This window comes from Schistocerca piceifrons, chromosome 2 (genome assembly GCF_021461385.2).
Source record: "Schistocerca piceifrons isolate TAMUIC-IGC-003096 chromosome 2, iqSchPice1.1, whole genome shotgun sequence".
In the NCBI taxonomy this organism is placed as follows: domain Eukaryota; kingdom Metazoa; phylum Arthropoda; class Insecta; order Orthoptera; family Acrididae; genus Schistocerca; species Schistocerca piceifrons.
The window spans coordinates 698,665,409-698,691,899 of NC_060139.1; the positions used below are offsets into that span (position 1 = coordinate 698,665,409).

Consider the following 26,491-nt stretch of genomic DNA (forward strand, 5'->3'; position numbering starts at 1 on the left):
ATAGAGAAATTTACAACGAAAAAAGATTAACTATCATTACATATTGTGGTTTCTTGTAGTTGCATTCTAGCTTCGTTTTTACATCTTATACCTTATGTCACTACCACTGAGATAGTAAAGAGCTATCACATCACAACACATGTTCAGGCATGCTCAGTACTGTTTTTATCACACCTATCTGGTTCAAATGGCTCTGAGCACTATGAGACTTAACATCTGAGGTCATCAATCCCCTAGAACTTAGAACTAGAACTACTTAAACCTAACTAACCTAAGGACCTCATACACATCCATGCCCTAGGCAGGACTTGAACCTGCGACCGTAGTGGTCGCGCAGTTCCAGACTGAAGCGCCTACAGCTGCTCAGCCACACCAGCTGGCCACACCTATCTGACTGAACACAAGTTTCCTATGTATGTATGTATGTATGCACATAATGAGATGCTTCTCTCAGAGAACTCAATCTCACATGTCTATGGCACAAAGATTGTTAACAATTTATATTCAAATTGTATTCAGATTCCTCTCAATGAACTGCAAAGAAAACTTAAGCTGGGCTTAACAAAAGCAGTATTTGTGAGAATCTGTGTAAGGGTGCAACATGAGTTCACAACTAAATGCTAATTTTTAAAGTATAATGTGATGCACTTTTGCATCATAAGTAGCTGGCTATCTGCAACTTTTTGGGCTTTATAAATAAGAATGGTGAGTTTTATGAGTAATAAAATGGACTAAAATGGGAATAGTGTGAATGGTATGATGTCAATAAGAAAGTTATGAGTGTTAAAGGACATGATTGGAGAAAACATGAGAGAAGGGAGTGAGACAGAGTTGGAGTCTATCCCTCATTGTACTGGATCTCTTCGCACAGTGAGGAGAAAAGGAAAGCAAGGATAAATTTAGAAAAGGACTTGGAAGATCAGGATGAAGAAATAAACTTCAAGCTTTGCCTATGATATTGGAATCTTGTCAGAGGCAGCAAAGAGCTGAGAAAGAGCTTTATGGCATAGCTCAACTAAAAGAATGGACAGGTTGATAGGATACGTCATAAGGCATAAAGGTACAGCTAACATAGTAATGGATGCAAACTTGTTAGGTAAAAATTGTTTGAGGATACCAAAGTTTGAATATAATACGTTGATTCAAACTGATGTAGGATACAGTAGTAAAGCATACTTGAAAAAGACTTGCACAAGACAAACTACTGTGGAAAGCTGAATCAAACATTTCTATAAATGAAATTGTTGTAAATACTGGAGGCATTAGATATTTTGTGATGGGCGAATTTTTTTGGGTTTTTCTGTATCCGTCTTTCCTATACTTAGTAAAGCAGGACTTCCCTTTCTACTACTACACACATCAAAAAAAGTTTTGCATCACCTCAGTTCCGCAACCTGTACAGAAAATTGGAATCCTTTTTATTGCTCATGAAAGCCACACATTGCATGCTGTACCACCATTGAGTGAGACCTTCAGAGGTGGTGGTCCAGATTGCTGTACACACCGGTACCGCTAATACCCAGTAGCATGTTCTCTTGCACTGATGCATGCCTGTATTAGTTGTGGCATACTATCCACAAGTTCATCAAGGCATTGTTGGTCCAGATTGTACCAATACTCAACGACGATTTGGCATAGATCCCTCAGAGTGGTTGGTTGGTCACATCGTCCATAAACAGCCCTTTTCAATCTATCCCAGGCATGTTCGATAGGGTTCATGTCTGGAGAACATGCTGGCCACTCTAGTTGAGCAATGTCATTATCCTCAAGGAAGTCATTCAGAAGATGTGCATGATGGGACTGCGAATTGTCATCCATAAAGACTAATGCCTTGCCAATATGCTGCTGATATGGTTGCACTATTGGTTGGAGGATGGAATTTATGTATCGTATAGCTGTTGTGCTATTCAACATGGTGGCATTGCTGTCAGGGTTCCTCCGAGCCATAATCCGTAGGTAGTGGTCTTCCACAACACTAGTAGCCCTTCGGTGGCCTGAGCGGTGAGGCATGCCATCGACAGTTCATCTCTCCTTATATCCTCCATGTCTGAACAACATCGATTTGGTTTACTCCGAGATGCCTGGATACTTCCCTGGTTGAGAGCCCTTCTTGGCACAAAGTAACAATGCAGACGTGATCGAACCACTGGGGTATTGAGCATCTAGGCATGGTTGAACTACAGACAACACGAGCCATGTACCTCCTCCCTGGTGGAATGACGGGAACTGATTGGCTGTCGGACCCCCTCCGTCTAATAGGTGCTGCTCATGCATGGCTGTTTAAATTTTTGGGCAGTTTTAGTGACATCTCTGAATAGTCAAAGGGACTGTACCTGTGATACAATATTCACAGTCAACATCTATCTTCACGAGTTCTGGGAACTGGGCCGACCCAAAATTTTTTTTGGTGTGTGTATTTAAGACTTACTGTGATCTTTGACTGTACAAATTACTTTTAAAAACTAATACTTTTATACGGTCTCCCTGGTTATAACCTCAATATGGATGACTTTATAATTTATTGTTATATAAATGTCCAGCTGTGATGTACAGTACAGGAAGCATATCCCATAACTTAAGACAGTTGTGTCTTAAAATAGTTTAGCCTGCTGCATAGTTTATCCCTATTTTTTCAGAAAAAATGGAATTACATTTCACTGTCATCATTACTATACTTCAAATTCTACCTGTTACATACTTACTGTCAATTTTGTCGATAGTATGTTCTTGACTTTCTTACCTATCCCTGAACTTCTCTAACTCCTAACTACTTCTGATTCTGAAGAAAGTGTCATCGGCCACAAAATCTATGTATTGGCACTTTTATACATTTCTTTAGGATACGAGTTTTTGAGACTGTTACTATAGCAGTTACATTTACAGTGTTATTGAATATCATCAAAAATTCCAACAATTTGTTTTCAGAATCTAAAGAGTGAAACAATTGTCTGCACTTAAGTTTACTATTCTTAAATACCATTTACAGGTTTCCAAGGCTGGTGTGAATAATTAAGGTAAAATGAAAAATGCAATACCTGAGCAAGGTCACCTGTAGCTTTAAAGAGTCTCTGAGGATCATCAGTTTGGAGTTCATTCTGCACTTTATTAAAATGATTCGTGAACTCATTTTCATAATCTTTAGAATGTCCTTCATATCTGGCTGCCAAACAAAGAACCAGATATACACAATCTGTAGCTTTCTGGCGCACTTTCAAATCAGGATCAGTGCACCGAGGAGCAATACGACCCAATATTATTCCGGTCTGACTGAACTTTGTCGGCGTCTGAAAAATCATTCATTCACTGGCATCAGTCACATAAGTTTCACACAGTTTTCTACATAATCACCACATTATCAGTCAGTTACCTCACATCCAAATCTGACATTGCTAATATAACAATGCAAAATGGTACTCAGTGTGTCCAAGGCAGCAGTCCTCTGAGAAGCATATTTTTGAGATATCCAAGGTTCCAAGAGGGTAAACATTTCATCAAGTGTTGATGGACATACAGAAATAAGCAGCATTTCTTGAACCAGCATTCCTGAAAATTGTATATCTAATATAGTAAATAATGAAGTAAAAAGAGATTACAATTTCAGAAAAGAAACTGATCCAATGACCTGGAATTAAGATTACAACTCAAATATGATGACATTTCAAGAAGTCCTATGCTTGACACAGGAAATTTGTTTTTAAACTTGTGGCTTATTTTATTTATGCACTAACAACTTTTTTGTGTATTCACCATGTTATGTTTTTAACCACACAAAATTTATCACAGTATGTACTTTTCTGCTAAGGATATATTTTTAAAAGGTAATATTTTCCAGATTGGTACATTCCTGAATTAGCTGGGCATGGTGTATGTGACAAATAATAATTTCCAAAATGCTGCACCTTCGTTAAAGTGTGAACAGATGTGACGTCATGATATGTAAGTGCGTTCTTCATTGTTAGCATGAATTTTTAACAGTAATAAAACGAGACCCAATCTGCATCAATATGGAGAAAAATAACATATCAATGCTACAGATTCCCCTGTATTTCATCAGGATAAGAAGTTAAGAAGTTCAGAACTGACAGAGGTGAATGGCAAGTAGATCCCATGTCACTAAATCTGTTCTCAGTAGCCCTGGAGTAAGTTTTCAGATACTTATACGGAGGGAGATGGGGGAGGGGGGGGGGGGGGGGGACACCTCACGTACCATTTTCATCTACTTCAGATAAACTTCAACATGAAAAGAAAAAAAATTAACACAGCAAACATGAAATCGGGATTATAATTCATTTATAGTATGAAAAAAATAATGTACAATGACTGCATCAAAAAGAAAATAACATAAGTGTCACAGAAACAATAAATGTGTGTGTGTCTAGAGCAGATGAAGAAGTAATCAAAACACTAAAAGTGATGGTATCAGTAAAATTAAAGAGAATTTTCATACGTAAGTTTAGTAAGTGTTTGAAACACGAGTTCACACTCAATGTGTACATGGTTTCAGAAAACATGCAGGAGTAACTTGAATACACTGTGGATTTTCAATGCCTTGACTCAGAATTACAAATGAGAGGGCTGACTGTTGAACAAAAGATCCATAATCTTTTTTAGCATGATGATGATGATGATGGAATAAAATGTTTAATGTGCCTCTTGAAATACAGAACCATGCTAGTAAGCCAGGGCATGCATCCCGCATAAATTTGGTGAAGTCATCCAGCCATTAGACCCTGTTCAGGAGAGGGGCACCAAAAATGGCTATACAAAGAAAACACAACACATGCTATGAACTTTTATTAATTAAAAAGAAGAAAAACCTATCTCTGATTTTATGTCAAGGTATTCTTTAATGATATGTCCCTTTTAAATTAATTTATTTTTTTGTGGGGGAGGGGGAGGGGGGTGTACACCTTGTCAAATAACTTGAGCATTCAATAGGTAAGTAAATACATGAAGATTTAAAATTTATATTGAAAGGAAAAAGAAGAAAGAATGTGAACCTTCACAATGTATAACTGAAGATTATGTAGAGGAGGTTTGCATCCAGTAGTGTAAGCAGACCACTAGCTACTGCTATAATTAATTATGATGATGGTGTTGGTGCTGTAACAACAACAATGTAGGTTGATCACAACAGCGAAAGTTGTTAAGAGCCCGAATCCACTTGCCATTACTGAAACTGGAAATATAGTAAATCATTTGAGAACCACAAGAGTCTTAAAAAGCGAAAAATGGTAACAATCTTACAAAACTTACTGAAATAAAGTTTTTTCCTTCTTGCCCAATTGTGTTACAATCAGTGTATGTTCTGGTCTATTGGAAGGATTCTGGAAAGAAGCAGCTACTCTGAAAAACTTAATACTATTGAAAGTTATCTTTATTACAACTCATCTACTCAAGATAATTACCAAGTGGGTATGACTAATAATTGAGAAAGTACATTAGAAAGCTATGCAATTTGTTACATGATTATTGCTTTCACATAAGTATGTTAGGGAGATGTTCAACAAACTCCAGTGGGGGAGAATGTAATAAAAGTGTTTGAAGTCACTTAAAGAACTAATTCTAACAAATGGAGACACACTTGCTATAGCAGAAGGTTAATAATGCCTTTGTTCCATCCCCACCCCCTTTCTCCTCCTCCTCCTCCTCCTCCTCGTCTTCCTTCTCAAAGACAAATTGGGGGAGAAATACAATGATAAAAGACATCACTCAAATAGGAGAAGGGATGGACTGGTCACATACAAACTAGCAATAAACACATAAAGCAATCTTTTATTACATTTAATATAAATTCTTCATGAAGGCAAGCTGCCAATTTCCAAAATCTTATTAACTTCTGCAGATTGTCTAATTCCTTGTTTAGCTTTTCTTTCACATTATGAAATAGAAACCTGCTAGAAATTCCAACTAGAATTTACCTATTAATTTTTCACTTTTGCTGCCCCACATAATGCTGCTTCAGGGATACTAAGAATAAAATTATTTTTAATTCAGCACACTGGTACCTTTTCTGCTTCGCATTAGCACTTTGTCTGAAGTGAAAGGTACTGCTCTAGAGCAAATATTTTCAGCAATCGTACTAAGAGGATGATGATAATGATACAACAACTTTTGGGCCACATTCAATTTATTGTCCTCGTGGATTTCATTTTCAGAAATGATTATGTAACAAATGGAAGCTGAAGAATACTGTTTAGCTGAGCAGTCAGCACGTCTGACATATGGAATGGGCCTGGTTTCGATTCCTTGCCAGGTTAGAGATTTTCTCTGCTTTGTGTTGTGTTATCATCATCATCATCATCATCATAATCATCATCATCATAATCAAAACGCAAATCGCCGAATGTAGTGTCAAATGGAAAGGCTCGCAACTCAGCAGCCGAACTTCCCCCAGGTGGGGACTCTCGGCCATTAGTGCCATATGATCATTTCATTTCATTATTTACTGAATCTCACTATAAGAAACAAGGGCTTGAAAAACAAAACATCATTACAAATAATGGAAAGAGTAAAGATAATCATATATCATATAAATCAAGTATACTTCAACTATATGGCACTTGGTTATCTTCAGTCATTCCATTACCTGCATTCCACCCAGAAGTTATCATATTACAGTGGCTTCACAAATATTAAATGAGTATAAGTAACAAGCATCTGAAAAAAATACACATAAGTAAAATGTAAGACCAGGACATACAAAAATGTTACGGTAGTAAAGGGTATAGATAACCAATTTGCACTCACCTAATGCTGACTGTAAATCTTCAATTTCTGGAGTTATTCCACTATTTTCTGTTGATAATTCATCACTAGTGGTGTCAGGCTGCCTCTGTACCGACTTTGAATCCAGTAAAATAACGTGGTACACCTTTGTGAAACAATGTTTCAATACAGATATACGCTCTTGTGGTGCCAGTGCAGGGGGAAGTTTACTGAGAATTATTAAGGTGTCAATCCATTACTGTTTTATCTCTAATCCTGAAGCAAATTAATTTCAGCTGCCATAAGCAAAATGAAAAAAAAAAAAAAACACTCAAAAGCTCCTAATGCTTCTTTCTGATCAACTTAAATATAGTAATCAATAATCAGACTGCCCTAATGAGGTTTACGGCATGATTATAGTTATCTTCCTGTTCTTTGACAATTATTACCAGTGCTCACCATATCTTACAAAACAAGCAACATAGTGGAATACTCAGGAAAATACAGAGGAAGAAAGAATTACGCAGTGATGGATGTCACAGATCAAATGACAAAGTACTTAATGATATTCTGTTCACAGCTGCTCCTGCCAAGACAAAATACTATTACAAAAGTCATAACAAACAAACAAACAAGTAAATAAATTTCATTGGCTCTGAATCTGATGTGAGCCTTATTTCAGAAGTATTGCCCACCACTGTTGAAGCACTTGGCCCACTGTGATAAGATGATGAATGGCCGCCTTGCAAAATTCCTGAGCTTTGTTGTGAATCAGTTCCAAATTCAATGCTTCACACCATTGTCCAAGGTGAATCATTTGCGTCTCAGAGCCCTCTTTAGCTCAACAAAAATGGCATAACTGCAGGTAGGCAAGTCTGCACAGTATGTGGGATAGTATTCTGGATTTACACACCCCCATAAATAAATTTTTTCCACCCCCATGAACCATGGACCTTGAGGTTGGTGGGGAGGCTTGCATGCCTCAGCGATACAGATGGCCGTACCGTAGGTGCAACCACAACGGAGGGGTATCTGTTGAGAGGCCAGACAAACATGTGGTTCCTGAAGAGGGGCAGCAGCCTTTTCAGTAGTTGCAAGGGGAACAGTCTGGATGATTGACTGATCTGGGCTTGTAACATTAACCAAAACGGCCTTGCTGTGCTGGTACTGCGAACGGCTGAAAGCAAAGGGAAACTACAGCCGTAATTTTTCCCGAGGACATGCAGCTTTACTGTATGATTAAATGATGATGGCGTCCTCTTGGGTAAAATATTCCGGAGGTAAAATAGTCCCCCATTCGGATCTCCGGGCGGGGACTACTCAAGAGGGTGTCGTTATCAGGAGAAAGAAAACTGGCGTTCTACGGATCGGAGCGAGGAATGTCAGATCCCTTAATCGGGCAGGTAGGTTAGAAAATTTAAAAAGGGAAATGGATAGATTAAAGTTAGATATAGTGGGAATTAGTGAAGTTCGGTGGCAGGAGGAACAAGACTTTTGGTCAGGTGATTACAGGGTTATAAATACAAAATCAAATAGGGGTAATGCAGGAGTAGGTTTAATAATGAATAAAATAATAGGAGTGCGGGTTAGCTACTACAAACAGCATAGTGAACGCATTATTGTGGCCAAGATAGACACAAAGCCCATGCCTACTACAGTAGTACAAGTTTATATGCCAACTAGCTCTCCAGATGATGAAGAAATAGATGAAATGTATGACGAGATAAAAGAAATTATTCAGGTAGTGAAGGGAGAGGAAAATTTAATAGTCATGGGTGACTGGAATTCGTCAGTAGGAAAAGGGAGAGAAGGAAACGTAGTAGGTCAATATGGATTGGGGGGAAGAAATGAAAGAGGAAGCCGCCTTGTAGAATTTTGCACAGAGCATAATTTAATCATAGCTAACACTTGGTTCAAGAATCATAAAAGAAGGTTGTATACTTGGAAGAATCCTGGAGATACTAAAAGGTATCAGATAGATTATATAATGGTAAGACAGAGATTTAGGAACCAAGTTTTAAATTGTAAGACATTTCCAGGGGCAGATGTGGATTCTGACCACAATCTATTGGTTATGAACTGCAGATTGAAACTGAAGAAACTGCAAAAAGGTGGGAATCTAAGGAGATGGGACCTGTATAAACTGAAAGAACCAGAGGTTGTAGAGAGTTTCAGGGAGAGCATAAGGGAACAATTGACAGGAATGGGGGAAAGAAATACAGTAGAAGAAGAAAGGGTAGCTCTGAGAGATGAAGTAGTGAAGGCAGCAGACGATCAAGTACGTAAAAAGGCGAGGGTTAATAGAAATCCTTGGGTAACAGAAGAAATATTGAATTTAATTGATGAAAGGAGAAAATATAAAATTGCAGTAAATGAAGCAGGTAAAAAGGAATACAAACGTCTCAAAAATGAGATCGACAGGAAGTGCAAAATGGCTACGCAGGGATGGCTCTGAGCACTATGGGACTCAACTGCTGTGGTCATAAGTCCCCTAGAACTTAGAACTACTTAAACCTAACTAACCTAAGGACATCACACACATCCATGCCTGAGGCAGGATTCGAACCTGCGACCGCAGCGGTCGTGCGGTTCCAGACTGTAGCGCCTTTAACCGCTCGGCCACTACGGCCGGCTACGCAGGGATAGCTAGAGGACAAATGTAAGGATGTAGAGGCTTGTCTCAGTAGGGGTGAGATAGATACTGCCTACAGGAAAATTAAAGAGACCTTTGGAGAGAAGAGAACCACTTGTATGAATATCAAGAGCTCAGATGGAAACCCAGTTCTAAGCAAAGAAGGGAAGGCAGAAAGGTGGAAGGAGTATATAGAGGGTTTATACAAGGGCGATCTACTTGAGGACAATATTATGGAAATGGAAGAGGATGTAGATGAAGATGAAATGGGAGATATGATACTGCGTGAAGAGTTTGACGGAGCACTGAAAGACCTGAGTCGAAACAAGGCCCCGGGAGTAGACAACATTCCATTAGAACTACTGATGGCCTTGGGAGAGCCAGTCATGACAAAACTATACCATCTGGTGAGCAAGATGTATGAGACAGGCGAAATACCCTCAGACTTCAAGAAGAATATAATAATTCCAATCCCAAAGAAAGCAGGTGTTGACAGATGTGAAAATTACCGAACTATCAGTTTAATAAGTCACAGCTGCAAAATACTAACGCGAATTCTTTACAGACGAATGGAAAAACTGGTAGAAGCGGACCTCGGGGAAGATCAGTTTGGATTCCCTAGAAATGTTGGAACACATGAGGCAATACTAACCTTACGACTTATCTTAGAAGAAAGATTAAGGAAAGGCAAACCTACGTTTCTAGCATTTGTAGACTTAGATAAAGCTTTTGACAATGTTGACTGGAATACTCGCTTTCAAATTCTGAAGGTGGCAGGTATAAAATACAGGGAGCAAAAGGCTATTTACAATTTGTACAGAAACCAGATGGCAGTTACAAGAGTCGAGGGTCATGAAAGGAAAGCAGTGGTTGGGAAGGGACTGAGACAGGGTTGTAGCCTCTCCCTGATGTTATTCAATCTGTATGTTGAACAAGCAGTAAAGGAAACAAAAGAAAAATTCGGAGTAGGTATAAAAATCCATGGAGAAGAAATTAAAACTTTGAGGTTCGCTGATGACATTGTAATTCTGTCAGAGACAGAAAGGACTTGGAAGAGCAGTTGAACGGCACGGACAGTGTCTTGATAGGAGGATATAAGATAAACATCAACAAAAGCAAAACGAGGATAATGGAATGTAGTCAAATTAAATCAGGTGATGCTGAGGGAATTAGATTAGGAAATGAGACACTTAGTAGTAAAGGAGTTTTGCTATTTAGGGAGTAAAATAACTGATGATGGTCGAAGTAGAGAAGATATAAAATGTAGACTGGCAATGGCAAGGAAAGTGTTTCTGAAGAAGAGAAATTTATTAACATAGAGTATTGATTTAAGTGTCAGGAAGCCATTTCGCAAAGTATTTGTATGGAGTGTAGCCATGTATGGAAGTGAAACATGGATGATAAATAGTTTAGACAAGAAGAGAATAGAAGCTTTCGAAATGTGGTGCTACAGAGGAATGCTGAAGATTAGATAGGTAGATCACAAAACTAATGAGGAGGTATTGAATAGAATTTGGGAGAAGAGGAGTTTATGGCACAACTTGACTAGAAGACGGGATCGGTTGGTAGGACGTGTTCTGAGGCATCAGGGAATCACCAATTTAGTATTGGAGGACGGCGTGGAGGGTAAAAATCGTAGAGGGAGACCTAAAGATGACTACACTAAGGAGATTCAGAAGGGTGTAGGTTGCAGTAGGTACTGGGAGATGAAGAAGCTTGCACAGGATAGAGTAGCATGGAGACCTGCATCAAACCAGTCTCAGGACTGAACACCACAGCAGCAGCAACAACAACATATACTGTAGGTGTCACAGTCTCAGATGCATGCATCTTTTGTGCCACGACATTCTGGTGTATTGTAAAATTGGGATGAATTATATCTGATGATGATGTTGGACAGTGTACTGTTTGCTGTGTTCTTGTAGATTTATGTTCAGATTTTGTGTTGAAATTAATAAAAATTAATATTGATCACAAGTTGATGGTTCTTATTTCTGTGGAGTTGGAAAATATCTTAGCTGCAGATTATACCAGATTTATTATATAATGACAGTCAGTTCCAGTGACTTATTTATTTTATATTTTTACCAGCTCAAAGAGGAAGTCATACATAATATTCTGACTATGATATAAGATTGATTTCTAGAAGAGTTAGTCATATTTATATTAATGAAAGATTTTACTGTTGAGAAATTTAGATTTTAGGCATATACGGGCTTTGCCAGTTAAAGAAAAATATTTCAGTTCTTTGAAGGCAGCATATGCAGAAGAATTTAATTCCTGTCATTCCTGTACTGCAGCTACCAGAGCTGTTTTTAATCTCTCAAATTGAAAAAATGACCTTGCAACTATATTTCAAAAACTAATTTAGAGGAAAAAATTACTAGGTCTCCATTGTGATGGAGAGGGTTGTTTTATGTGGTTTACAGTTCTACTATCAAATGAATAATTAAATAAACATGTAACACCACCCAGTGTCAACCAATCAACCAGGAGGAGGAGGAGGAGGAGGAGGAGGAGGAGGAGGAGTAAAACAATGTGAAGAAAGAAAATAATTTTTGTCTATCCAGATATAACTGGTGGGCAACGCCAGCTGAGTAGTCCACTGTCGCCTCTATATACAGGTGAATTCACAGTAAACATGATTTCAACAATCGCTGCTGCTGACACTAAGGTCGCTACCACTGGCACTCATCTGTCTGTAGCAATCATTATTTCAAATGGCGCTGCCACCTCCGGTCACAGCTATGCCACCTATGGGGGCTGCCACCACTTGGCCACAGCAGATGTACTTACGAGCACTGCAGCCACTGGGCCATAGCAGATGCCGCATCAGGTTGCTGCTGCCACCACTGGGCCGCAGCAGATGCCGCTGCCCTTGCTGCAACCAACATTTATTCTCGGTGGTGCCGCTCTGCCTCTTCCACTTCAGACATTGCCACATCCTCCTCCAATCACTGTCACTGTAACAGCTGTTGGCAGCATCACTGTAGTTGCTGTTGACTTTGCTGCCACTTGCCACTTGCAGTCAACACTGCCTTATCACTCACTGCCACCTCACCATTCTTTGCTGCCATATTGTCCACCGGCACCAATAAACAGTCGTACAACCGGTGAAGCATTCTACAATTCAGTTGTGTCGGGCAGCGGCATGTTTGTATTTATTAAGTGTATGGATTTAAGAGAGTGTACAACAGTAAATGTGCACTGAATTTTAAGAATTAATGTGAAGGTATTTAGTGTGTAACATTTCAAAATGGAAAAAGAGTAGTAATATAATTGTTGCAGCACTTAAGTAATAAATTTGATGAGCAGAAGACTGATTTAGTTCACAGTTTGGACAACAGGATGGTACATTGGAAAAAAACTGAGAATAAATTGTTGTTCTGGCAGACAATCAAAGAGTCCATAATCTAGTTGAAGGGCTAGAGGAAACAGTAACTCAGATTGAAGATAAAGTTTAACATGAAATACCAGAAAATGTAGGCTTTCTTTTGGACAGTTTAAATGCAAAAGGTGACACTGTTAAATGTAATTTGGAGAATAAGGCTTAAGAGTTTGAAACATTGGAATGCAATATGAGTGAGGATCTTAATAAGAAGTAATCCTTACGGAATGATATTTCTGAGGCTCATGTAGATACATCTAGATGTTTTGAGGAAACGGAAAGGTAGAAATAAATTTAAAGTCTTAGAAGCTGAATTGGGAGTAATTAAAGAGGATAATAATTTTGGTTCCCAGCAGAGGGTGGTCTTTGAGGGTGATCAAGAAAGATCTCATTCCTCTGTACGGACTATATTTTTTGACTTTACCAGAAAGATAGAAATGATGACAATAATGGTAACTTGCAAGACTGGCTTATAGGAGAGGATAGTGTTTAAGCAACAGAACCAGCAATGAAAACATAGTAGTAAGTGGGGGAACTGAGTCTGATAATGAGACATCAGCATCTCACTCAGCTTGTGAGTGTAGGGAGGAGTTCCAGTTTGAAAGTGGCCATGGTATACCAAATAAATTCTTGGAGTCTGAACCTGAGCAAGAGCTGCACACGATATTTTTAAGACCATCTGATTGTTTTTTCCCCAGTACATGGAAGGATAAGCAAAAGACTAGACCACTCAAAATATGAAGCATTACAATGAGAATTATTCAATAGGTATGAATGTATAAACTGGGAGACTTTTGCAAAGATTTTAAAGAAAAGTACACATCAGGAGGTGAAAAATAAGCTAGCTCTGGGGCTAATAGATCCGAACCTAAACAACGAAAGAGGGGGGGAGCAGCTACCACAGACAGTTTGAATGGCAGCCTAGTAAGGCAAAATATTTATATGAACTAATAGTTTAAGTTGAATGACAATTTTTATCATGGAAAAGAATTGTTGGCATGTAGAGGAAAACATCAAATACTTCACTGTTTACCATGAAAAACTGAACCTAATGAATCAATGAAGGGCAGATCAAAAAGCACAAGGCACGAAACCAGAGCAGCCAGTGGGCATGGTGCACAGTATTCCGAAGTTAGGAGACAACAAGATAATCCAAAAGAGGTTAAGAACGTAAATCAACAGCACTGAGGAATAAAAAGCAATCAACAGCACTTTATGATAATCAGATAAGTAACAATGACACACAATCACATGTGAAAAATGAGATATGTGCCGAAGTGTGGACTCTGTCTCAGGCCCAATAAACAACTCTAACAATGGGTCCAACACTACTAGAACTGTAAACATTCTGATAGACGGGGACGGGGAGGGACAGGGAGAGTATTCTAAATCCTTTTGAGACCTGGGTTTAAGGGAAAAATGCTTTTTCGAAGTTCTATATATCAAATTATGGTTAAGAAAACATTATTAATGATTTATTCCAGTTTTGTTGTATTGCTCAAACAAGTTGACTATCAATCAGTGTGCTTAAATAATACATTCAGGGAAATTGGGGTTTGTTTGAGGTTAATATTTTTGTGCAAGGGACTAGTTGTTATAATGTCAAGTTGAGTTGCAGGTAACACTTGTGTTTCCATTTTCCTACAATTAATAATGTATGGCAGTGCAGTTGTTATGAAAACAGATTACGAATAGCAAGTTTGTTATGATATGAAGAAATTTAACTAATGGCAGGACTAAAAGCAGATGATTAAATATTTGGGATGATAGAACATGAGTACATGAGTCGAGACCAATTAAAAAGAGGAAAGCAACATGTGAAAATATTATTATTATTATTATTATTATTATTGTTGTTGTTGTTGTTGTTGTTGTTGTTGTTTTATAACTATAAATCTTCAAAGGATGACAAATATTTACAGTAAGTTAAAGATTACAATGACAGCCCAAATCTACAATAAGTAAGAGTAAAACACTGACTTTATTGAAGTAACGTTGATCTGAAATACATACAATGGCCAGCTGGAGGTGGGGAGATGTAGTGTCATTTGCAACCCGTTTATTCATGGCTGTCAAACCAATGTATACGCCAAGTATTCTAATATTATTTGTTACGTTTGAAAATATGAGTATGGTCCTTTTCGTAACTACAAAAAAAAAAAAATTGTGTTCTGTTTCTTTTTTATGTTATTATCGATAATCGGAAGAGTGTGCGACACCTCCACAAACCAATGTGCGCTGAGTACCTGGTCAGTAACTGCATATGAGCTGAAGGTCATTGTTCCTCAGAGAAGCACACACATATTTTCCCAGGTCATTTCAGTGGTTTTTCCAAATGGGAGATGTGTTATATCTAATGAGGTCAGACAGTATAATGTTTGGGGTGTTCTTGTACAGATATGTTCAGATTTTACATCGACGTTAATAAAAATTAATGTCAACCACAAGCTGGATTTTTTATTGCTATGAAGATAGAGAACATCATAGCTGCATATTACATTGGATTCATTCATATTATGAAAATCAGCCCCAGGGATGGATTTACTTTATATTTTTAAAGTTGCAAACAGGAAATTTTACAGCATATTTTGACTGGAGGGCAAAATTGAGCTCGATGATGAGTTAATTACATATTTATGTGAATGAATTATTCTATTTTTGAGAATATTTTAGAAGATTTTACATATATTCAGCAGAGGATAACATTTTGCTGTAGTGGAATAAAATTGTCATAGTACACACATTATAATTATTGAGAGAAAACCTGAATATGCCATCAAACCAGTAACGAAGCAACAGTATATCAAAACTTTGATTGTCTTTTTCAATAATATCAAAGATAATCCAGTCACATTATAAAACTGTAATGAATGGAATAAAAAAATATTTAGTCTTTTGAAGTCCAAATCTATCAAGTAGTTGATTAATATACTCCTCTCGAGAAAGGCTAATTGTTCCATCTTCGCTGTTCTCAAATTTCACTCCTAACATGTGATACCATGCCCGTGTGCTTGATTTCAAAGCAACTTTCTAAAAGGGTTTTTATCTTTTGCCCCCATCTCTTCAGTTTGTGCAAATGTAAGCATATCATCAACATTACAGACAGAATAGCCATCCATTTGTAATATATATGACCATCTAGACTTGGCACGCAGTAACTCCATGGAAACGGCTTGATCGTTAAATACTTTATTTATGAAACACTTTGCATAATAATCATCAGATAACTGGCAAAATTTTAACAATGGACAAACTAGAAAAGCTTACATATAAATATCACAATGTATACTTTTGTTCCTGATGTTACATTGGTCTTGTAATATTTATATATAAGTTTTCCTAATTTGTCTCTCGATATCTGCATAGCAGATTAAAGGAAAAATGTATATATTCTCCAGCCAGAAGGTCTCATCAAGAAGAGTCAAGAAAGGTTGTTTTGCAAATTAAACAAGTCTATATATGGATTGAAACAAAGTGGCAGATGCTGGAATGATTATTTATTATATTTATATGCAAGGTTTCCTAATTTGTCTTTTGTGTAAATTTTGCCACAGTTATCTGAAGATGATCAAAAGAAATATGTCATAAATAAGGTATTTATCGTTCAAGATGTTTCCAAGAAATTAATACATTCTAAGAATAGCTTTCCCTTTCTTTGCACTTAGCTTGTACATACACAGATCTATATCATTTTGAATAAATTCCAGTTTTTCTAGTGAGTTATGTAAATGATCAGTCCAGCATTGGCCACTTTGTTCCAGGCCTTATATAGATGTCTTTAACTTACAAAACAAACTTTCTTGCCCTTCCTGATGAAACCTTCTGGCTGAAGCATATATGCATTTTCCTTTAATTTGCTATGCAGTTATGCTCTTTTCACATCATAATGATCAATATGCCAATTTTCCTCAACACTGACTGCTATCAACAGATGAATTGTTCCAAAATTTGAAACGGGGGCATAAATCTCTTTATAGTCTACACCTTCTATTTGACTAAATCACTTTGTGACCAAACGAGCTTTAAAAATTTGCTTCTCATCAACTGTCTTCTTTCTCAATACCCATATGTTCTTCACAGGAATTACACCATATGTAGATCAATCAATTTCTAAGAATCATGATTCTTCATCATGTTAATATCTTCATTCATTGCAACTATCTGTTCCACTGCCTCATCATAATTCACTGCTTCATGATACAATAATGGTTCATCACTGTTCCTTCATAGTTTACTTGTACTTTTTCAGAATAAGCCTTCTCTCTGGAACAAACTTTCATTGGATGATATCTACCATGGTTTCTTTTGTTACATCCTTTCTTGGCCTGCATCTACATCATGAAGTTTCAGCATGTTCTACAAGTTCCTGATTTCCTTCCGTTTCTTTCAAATTTTTCTCCTGATCTGAGAAACCATAAAATTCCTTTTCAGCATTAAAAGCTCCTCTTTCACTTTGTATTTCATATTCAGAACTTGGAGATGTTAATGCTGTCATTATACAGTTCAATACATTGTTTCTGTTTCTTTACAGTCCACGGATTCCACAACCTGTTTTGTTTCTGGCATCCAAATACTGTATCCATGGAAATATAGAGAAAATCCTATAAGAACAACTTTTTCTGCCATTTTAGATAATTTAGAAGGACTTCTTTGTTTCGGTACATGAATGAAAACTTTGCATCCTACCACACGTAAATGTCTCATACTAGGCTTTCTATCTGACCATACGCAATTCATATGGCATTTTTTCATGGTTGTGGCTATTTGCAGCATGATTTCTTATGTATGGTGCAGTGTACATCAGCTTATTCCAAGAACTGTTTGGTTAATTACTTCCTAGAAACTGTGAGCTTACAGTACCCATTAAAATTCTGTTGATACGTTCAGCTACACCATTTTGCTGTGGTGTGTATATGACTTATTTCATACCAAATTTCTTCAGATTCACACACGTGTGTTCATTTGCATGAACAGAATTCTCTTCAAGTATTTTTTCAGTTGGTTTTTCTGTCTGAATCTTCCATTTCTTGATTTCTTCAAATACGTCATCCTTATTTTTTAAGAAATGCACAAATATGTACCTGCTTGCATCATCCACGATACTCATTAATTATCTGTTGCCTCCAAAACTTGGAACATCAATAGGTCCCATGAGGTCACTATGAACAAGTTCAAAACTGGTCGTCCGTTCCCTTGAATCTTGTGTTACAGTTTTCAGAAAGGGTCTTCAAGTTGATTTACCCATTGAACAACCATCAGACAGGTATATTTCACCTTCTTTTTTACAGTCTAATACCAGGACTGCTTCCTTTTTTTATCACATTGTTTACTGAACACTAACTGACGAGCAGCACTTACTAATGAACATTCTTTCAGTCTCATCATAGATCTTGCAACCTTCTTTATTGGAAATAACCTTTCTATTGTATTCAGTGAGCTGCCTGGCAGATAAGATTGCATGGCCAATCTCAGGCACAAGTGGTTTACTGTCACCTACAAATTCCTTAGCCAAACCTTCATTGCTAATTATCTTCATCCTTGCTGTACCCTTTCCCATGGCTTCGGTTTTTCTGTCATCAGCTAAAGTTAAGATCTCAGCTAAAATATTTTTATCAACAGCTGAAAAATAATTTTCATCTGGAGCCATCTGATTATCTGCCCTGGAATCCCCTATCCAGTTATCATCATTCAATATAATTAAGCCACAGGCAACAGTCATAATAACAGCACCTTGTTTCTTTTGTTCCTTTTTAAATTTACCCTTTTCAGTACCGTTTCTGGATAACTGGCACTTTTCAGTACTTCTGATTGCCAGTATTAGCTTTCAAGGACATTGCAGAATGTTTATCTTCATTATATTCTTGACATCTAGCATTTTCAGCACGTAGACACATTTCAATTGTAGCACACTTACAATCATTAACTGGTAAACTGCACAAAGCTGTAACTATTGCATCCCATTCATCTGTACTAGTGCATCCCATTCATCTGAAAGTCCACACAGAATAGTCATTGCTAAATCTCAATCTTCAATTTCATCACTAATGTTCACGGATCTGCTAGCATTTTGTTTATCGGTCCCAGATAATTTTCCATAAATTCACAATTCTTCATTTTTAGTGCATAACTTCCTTCTCAGTTACACAGTGTGAAATCTGCTATCCCTCGAGGCGCATAATTTTCTTCCCATACTGCTTTTGGATTTGAAAAATTTTGTAAATGCATTTGCTGCTCGCTGAGTATATTAAGTACAACTTCTGCTAATGCCTTACGTTGATGTGTTACATATGCCTTTTTATCAACAGCTGATGCACCATCGTGAGGTTCCGTCTCACCAGGCTCAATCGTAATCCACAAATCAGACTCCAGCACAATCATTTTCATGCAATACGACCAGGAAGCCTAATTTACTCCACTTAGTTTCTCAATAGTGTTTCTGTTACCTGTCATCTCTGTTTATTTCACCACTTGTTTTACTATTTTCTTTTTCCCGCGAGATCACAAACACAGCTCAATGTCAATGTTTGCCAACTGAACCACATGAATATAATCAGCCAGTATCGGCAAATATTTCCACTTCATCTAAATTTTCAATTTTCTTTGTTGGCATGACTGGATCCATAATCATTGTTTTAGTGGAATAAAACTGTCATGTCACACACATATTTATCGGGAGAAAAGCTGTATACACTGTCAAAGCAGGAACACAATAATAACACTTTGATTGTCTTTTTAAATAACGACAAATATAATCCAATCATGTCATAAAAATGGAATGAATGGAATAAATAAAGGATCTCACCTCCACCTCTTTATCTCTTAGCATATGTGAATTCACTGAAGGCAGCTTTCGTGGTGCCTACCAGACTCTCTCTCTCTCTCTCTCTCTCTCTCTCTCTGTCTCTCTCTCTCTCTCTCTCTCTCTCTCACACACACACACACACACACACACACACACACACACACACACACACACACACACACAGTGAAAAAATGAATTGCAACTACATTTTTAAAATTAATTTTGAGAATGAAACAATTATGTGGTTTGTAGTCTCACGGTCAGACACATGATTTAACATAACACAGCAGTATGTCATGCATAAATCTGTATTATCTACTGACTTAACCTCTCCTATCTCTGCATAATATACATATCAGAATCAAAATGGAACAAATAAGATTACCTGATGCTCTTTATTCATACTCTTAGGTCTCCTGTCACCTTACTTAGCATAAAAATGATCAGTCACTTGGTACTCCCTATTTAATGCTTTTTGGTGACTAAGATTCTTGGCAAAGGAAAATAAAACTATTTTGCAATTTTTGTGATGTGCCTATGAGATTTCATTTGGGTGGTGGGTGACATGTAGGCAAAACTCTGCAACACTGAGCAATTTCAACAAAATTTGGTACATACAACTTACAATCTAACAAAAATGTTCGATTTGTGTATGACAGCCTCAACACTGAAGAGAAGAATTGAGATGTGAAGAGAGTGACAAGAAGAAAATAATTAAAACTCAACTATGTTAAATATATCCTATTCAAGGTTGCTGGGATGACTGCTGACATTCCAGATGACTAGATGACATTTAACCCCCACGTGTGTGCGTAGTGGTAAAAGGATGACAAAGCATAACTCTCGAGGGCCTGAAGCAACTGTAGCTTATCACAATACATATATAGCTATCTAGGAAGAAAATACTGGGGAGATAAAATAACTGTATCAGAGGGGCCAGTGGAAGTCAGCGGGAGGAAGGGGACAGGGTGGGGAGGGGGGTTGGGGGGGGTGGGGGTGGAGATAGTGGCATGTAAGGATAACTTTGGAACATGAAAAGCAATTTCAACCCAACCTGGTACTTGTACAACCTACTATCTGGGAAAGAAACAATGTTAAGTTACGGCACCTCAATATGCTTAGTGGTGGGGTTGGGGTGTGTATTCTTGATTCTAAATATATGTAAATAAACTAAGTCTATTTTTATGCTATTGACAGATTTTGTTACTTTTCTCATTCCTTTTCATGCCTTACTTAAGATTGTAACATTGAAGTAACTGGCCAATAACAGGTTATCAACTAATTTGTATATTAAAAAGGAAAAAACATACCATATGACCAACACCTCCCCCCTCCCCTCAAGTACTTTTTGTCAATCACATTACCATGTCCTGCAACACTTTAAAAGGATACATAAATATTGCAGCTACTCTGAGTACTGTTGTCATCAACATTAGATGCAGAGGGGAAAGAGTGACACAATCTGTGTTTAGTTGGCTAATTATCAAATTCAGAACTTCAGTGCGATTCTGCATCATTATTTGCAAACTATTACGATTAGGATGAAATCCTTCTGCTATCTTTCCAAGTGCTCTGAGAGCAGCATCTGTAACACTTGCATCCTGAAACAAGAATGTATTTAACTGCAACTCAGTTACAAAAAATGCTTAGTTATCATAAATATCACTGTCTAACCTTTGACATCTGAATTTGCTGCACAACCCATTGTAAAACATTCTGTTCCATTCTTGGCATAAGTTCAGTTGATGGTGCCTCTAATGCCACTTCCCCATAGCACTGCAGCAGTGTGAGGCGGATTCGTTCCTGTTCTCCTTCATGCTTTATATCCCTCATAAAACTAAGCAAGCGGGACGACCTTCGTGACAATTCCTCTTTCCTGAGTCCCTCCAGTTTTGGCAAGACAATACTCAAATGATTTCGTGAACAAATTCCGACAGCCTTTGAACAGTGCTGCAAAGATTAAATTAATAATTAATAAAATCAATAACTGTAAATTAAAAAAAAAACTGGTTTATTTTGTAGAGAACATTAATTCTATGATTTCTTGAAAATTGACAATTTGAAGTATAAACAGGACTGATAAAGATAAATTTATTACAACCAAACATATTTCATAATTTCACACATAATATATATGCACAGTGTGGGCTAGCCGTATGTACTATAGTCTTTTATGAGAACACAACAGAAAAAAATTATCATATGGTAAACTATTGTAACATAAGGAGAACTTACTTTACTATCAGATGCAGAATACTGCCGCAGAGAAGTAAAGATAACATCCAGTACTCTGCCTACATATAATTTGTCTGTTGTGTGGCATGTAGTTACAGCCAACATTTTAAATGCCATTCCTCTTTCTATAGGATACGATGTATACAAAGTTAACTGTTCCTTTAATTGTTCACCCATTTCCAGGGTCCACTTCTCTTCATCAACTTCAGTAAGAGTTGATGACACAAACTCTAACAACAATTCATCCCATACTTGATCATGAATTTCAAATGTGCTCTCTAAGTGAAGAGAATAAACAATAATTAGGAAATAAAAGAGACAATACATAAAAATGGGAAATATAAAACCAAAGTAAGAATAAAGCTCTTGTGCAACAAACACAGAACTGATATACATAAATAAATATGAAGTTGCAAACACTGATACTGAGATGGTACTCATGTGGATGACTATAATTCCTTCATAACTGATATTAAGCCATAAATAATAATTGATGATAATTCCATCATAAATGAAGACAATCTTATGCATCTGTAGTATTATATATCTGGCAAGATGCAATCATTTCTCACTTACCTTTCTTAACAGTTTGTTACAAAATGAGAAATGCACACAGGATGATCAACTTTCTAAAGCACCTGATTGCAGTTTTATAATAGAGAGAAAACTGCAAATATTTTTATGTCCCATGTTAATCATGCGGTGTCCTTCCACAGTATTATGGAATCACAGTGGCACAAAATTTCCAAAAGCAAATCGCATTAAATTTATTAAAAGGTGCATCCACACCAATACAGTTACAAAATTACAGGTAAAATGACAGCAAATGTTTTCATTCAAAAACTATTTATGGACTGGACACTGTATACATATTTTTGACAGCTACAGAAAGCTCATTCACATGAAATTTTATCAATCTTATCAGATGCATTTCGCTTTCAATTAGAAAGTACTTGTAAGTAATTTGTAAGACTTTTCTCACAACTTTTCGTTCTACCGTCTCCTCCAATGGAATTTTCGTGTAACTCAAGTTCTTTCAAATCAGTGGAAAAAATGTTATGTTTGATTAGTAAAATTTTTAAGATTTCTCTTCAAATATTTTAATACTTTGACAAAAATATCTAGATGTACAATAAATCAGTGGAGATTCCAAGATGTAATATCAACAATAAAACAAATGGATAGATTTGTACTCACAGTAAATATGGCCTGTTAAGTTGCAGACAGGCACAATGAAAAGACTACATGTTTAGTCTTCAGTCAAAGCCTTCTTTAGAAAAGTAAACACGTGCACACACACATTGATTCACATAAGCATTCCGGACCAATCTACAAGAGATGGCAGTCATATGTGTGTGAGGTATGTTCGTTCGCCTGTGTGTGTGTTGGGGGAGGGGGGGGGGGGGGGGGTCTTCTTCTGAAGAAGGCTTCGGCTGCAAGCTAAACACGTAGTAGTCTTTAGGTTGTGCCTGTCTGCAACTCTATGTATCATCTTGAAGATGAGTAGTGAGCCATCCTCTGCCTTTTATAGTAAATGTAAAACAATGGAAACTACAGAATTGAATTATTATAACTGGATACATTGCTAATCACCACATAGAGGATGTGATAATTCTTACACTTACAACTCAGGCACATGTGCCCACCGCTATATTTGGGCTCAACACCAGGAGACAACAATGGCCGTGTGTGTGAGTGTATGAATATGTGTGACAGTAAATATGTTTAAAGTTTTTGGTAATAAAAAGCACACAGGATGTTATTGTAAACTATTGCTTGCCTTTCAAGTACGATATCAAGTCTGGAATCTTCTGCTCCCACAGGGGACACAAATGCGGATTAATCATTTTTGCAATGTTCTTCATGAAGCTTAAAATGTAAATCCCTCTTTTAGTCTGTGACGGATTTCCAAGCAAAGCCAGAGATCTTCCAAACAATGAAAATGAGTGTGGCACCCTGTGAGCTGAAACATAAATTGATATTACTTTCTCATTACGACATACTGTTACATAATGGGATAGAAACACTTACAAATACATCTGATGCCATAAGAAATTGAAAGAGAGGGGCTTTTCTTTGGATACTAAAAATAGAGAGAGATAAAGGAAACTGCACATAAACATGCAGTTGTTGTAAAATGGCAAAAATTACACTTTTGAGTCAGCAAACGAATGCAAAGAACAGACTTAAGTGCACCATTCCATCCGCATCTTTCCAAAATTCTCTGTAACTCAATTTTCTGTATAGCTATCCTTCCTACAGTGACTTCTTGTTCCTCTCCTTTGGTCTCAAGGAAGAAACTTTTTATGGTGCTTCAAGACATGGCAGTGTATCCTCATACAAATTATTCACCATTGGTTCAGAATATGGTGACAACTTACTGCTAATTAATTGCTTCTAGATTATGTATGCATTATTAAACGGTACATCAGAATATCAGCTGCAACTACGAAGGTGGTATGAAAAGTTCTCGGAATCACCAAGAGAGGTCAGTGCTAGCGCACCGAGTTGTTCATGTGATATTCATTGGACTGTTGCCTGTAAACATGTACCACGTCAGTGCTCTTGGAAGAGAGCCATGGCGGTGACATGGCTCTGTTGTTGCGAAGATTGGGGTGGGAGGGGGGGGGGGGGGAGAGGGAGGGAAGGAGAGATTTGAACTGTCATTAAGCACTTAGTAAAGAAAGATACGAAAGCAAAGGACATTCATGCTGATTTCCAGAATACACTGGGGGACTCTGCTCCTTCACATTCAGCTGTTGACAAGTGGACAAACGAATTTAAGTTTGGTCGGGAAAGCTTGGATGATGATCCACGCAGAGGTCAGCCAAGATGTGTCACTACTCCAGAAATCATTGCAAAAGTGCACAAAATGGTCACAGAGGATCGGCAATTGAAAGTGCGTGAAATTGCTCACGCTTGTCAGATGTCATCTGAAAGGGTATATCACATTTTAACTGAAGAATTAGAAATGAAAAAATTATCTGCAAGATGGGTGCTGCGACTCGTGATGCTGTATCGAAAACACATGAGAATGGACATATCGGAACAACATGTGAATGGACATATCAGAACAACGTTTGGCTGGTTTTAGGAGAAACGAACAAGGTTTTTTGTGCCAGTTTGTGACCACAGATGAAACTTGGGTGCAGTACAAAATCCCAGAGACAAAATAACAGCCAAAGTAGTGGAAACATGCTGATTTTCTGCCACCAAAGAAAGCAAAGACAATTCCTTCAGTGGGAAAAGTCATGGCACCAGTGTTCTGGGATGCAAAGGCAATTCAGTTTGTAGATTACCCCCAGTGGGGACTGTGCAAACAATTACTGGAGAATACTATGCTAACCTGGACAAATTGCAAAAAAAAAGATACGTGAAAAAAGGCCAGGTTCAGCAAAGAAGAAAGTCATCTTCCATTAAGACAATGCACACCCACACACATGTGCCATCACCATGGCAAAATTGCATGAACTACCGGTAAGGTATGAATTGTTTCCACACCTGCCTTATTCACCTGATATGGCTCCATCATCAGACTTCCATCTCTTCCCAAAACTGAAAAATTTTTCTTGGTGGACGAAGAACCACAGCAAACGAAGAACTGATAGCCAGAGTTGACAACTATTTTGCAGTCCTGGAGGAAACTTATTTTCGAGATGGGATCAAGGCACTGGAACATCGTTGGACCAAGTGCATTAATCAACAAGGAGACTACATTGAAAAATAAAAAAAGTTTCAGTGTGTAAGTACTTTTTTTCTATTCCATTCCAACAACTTTTCAAACCACTCTCGTACAAAATAAGAAGGCTATTACACTTCCCTCTTTTTTTTTTCTGAAGACAAAAAAATTAAAAAATTCCAAGAACAAGGCAAGGCGAATTTACAGCGTTATTAGGCATGAAATGAAAAAACTTAGTATGGAAAATTACATTAAATACTCTCGGAATAAAAGCAGTGAGATCTGAAATTCAAATCATTAGATAATAATTCCAGTGAATTCTTTATATCAGAAGCTGAAAACAGAGGGGAAAAAGGAAGGTCCATCAAAGGTAGATCCATTGGGGAGGGAGAACCCATAATCTGTAATCAGACATCAGTTTTGGCAAGTCATGTTTTAGAAATATCACACACTTGGTATGGCCTAACTTGAACTGCCTTTACAAATATTCAAAGAGTCAAGGTGTACATCCTCAATGGCTAAACTCTGCAGTGGTAAAACGCTCTTCTATCTCAATCCTCCTAGCATTTTCTCCAAATTTTTTGAGAAGATAGCTCACAGCAGAATATTTTGACATCTTCCCAAGAATAGCATTTTAGATACACCAGTTTGGCTTCTGCAAAATCTGCTCCAAAGAGAAAGCAATGTAAAACTCAATTCTAGTAGAACTAAAAAATAAAAATTACTCTTGTAGCATCTTCTGTTATCTTCCCAAGGCCTTCCATCATTCAGATCATAAAATTCTGCTACAGAAACTAAAACTGTATGGCACAAAGGCCTTCTCCTTACAGGGATGTAGTCTGATCTTAATAACTGAAAATTGGAAAGTAGAAGAAAGGCACTGAAGGAAGGCAGAAAATTTCTGACTGTTATGATGACAGTTTCAATTGCTCATCAGCTTGTTTATCAGCGACCTTGCTGAATATGATCCAGTCATTGCTTAAATTAGAGCCAATCTTCAGTCAACCATTTAATATCCTCATACAAACAACATTCATTCTAAATATG

General features: G+C 37.4%; 1 protein-coding gene across 3 annotated transcripts in view; it reads right to left on the bottom strand.

The window, feature by feature from the left end:
• Positions 1–26,491, bottom strand: part of LOC124777287 (maestro heat-like repeat-containing protein family member 1) — a 274,758-nt gene that overhangs the window by 158,027 nt on the left and 90,240 nt on the right. For all 3 annotated transcript variants that reach the window (XM_047252633.1, XM_047252635.1, XM_047252634.1), the window contains exons 12-18: positions 23,546–23,728; positions 21,766–22,043; positions 21,205–21,480; positions 20,923–21,131; positions 6,751–6,938; positions 3,368–3,543; positions 3,036–3,284 (exon numbers count right to left, since the gene is read on the bottom strand). In XM_047252633.1, the coding sequence (XP_047108589.1) occupies positions 3,036–3,284; positions 3,368–3,543; positions 6,751–6,938; positions 20,923–21,131; positions 21,205–21,480; positions 21,766–22,043; positions 23,546–23,728 (1,559 nt within the window). The remainder of the gene's footprint in view (positions 1–3,035; positions 3,285–3,367; positions 3,544–6,750; positions 6,939–20,922; positions 21,132–21,204; positions 21,481–21,765; positions 22,044–23,545; positions 23,729–26,491) is intronic.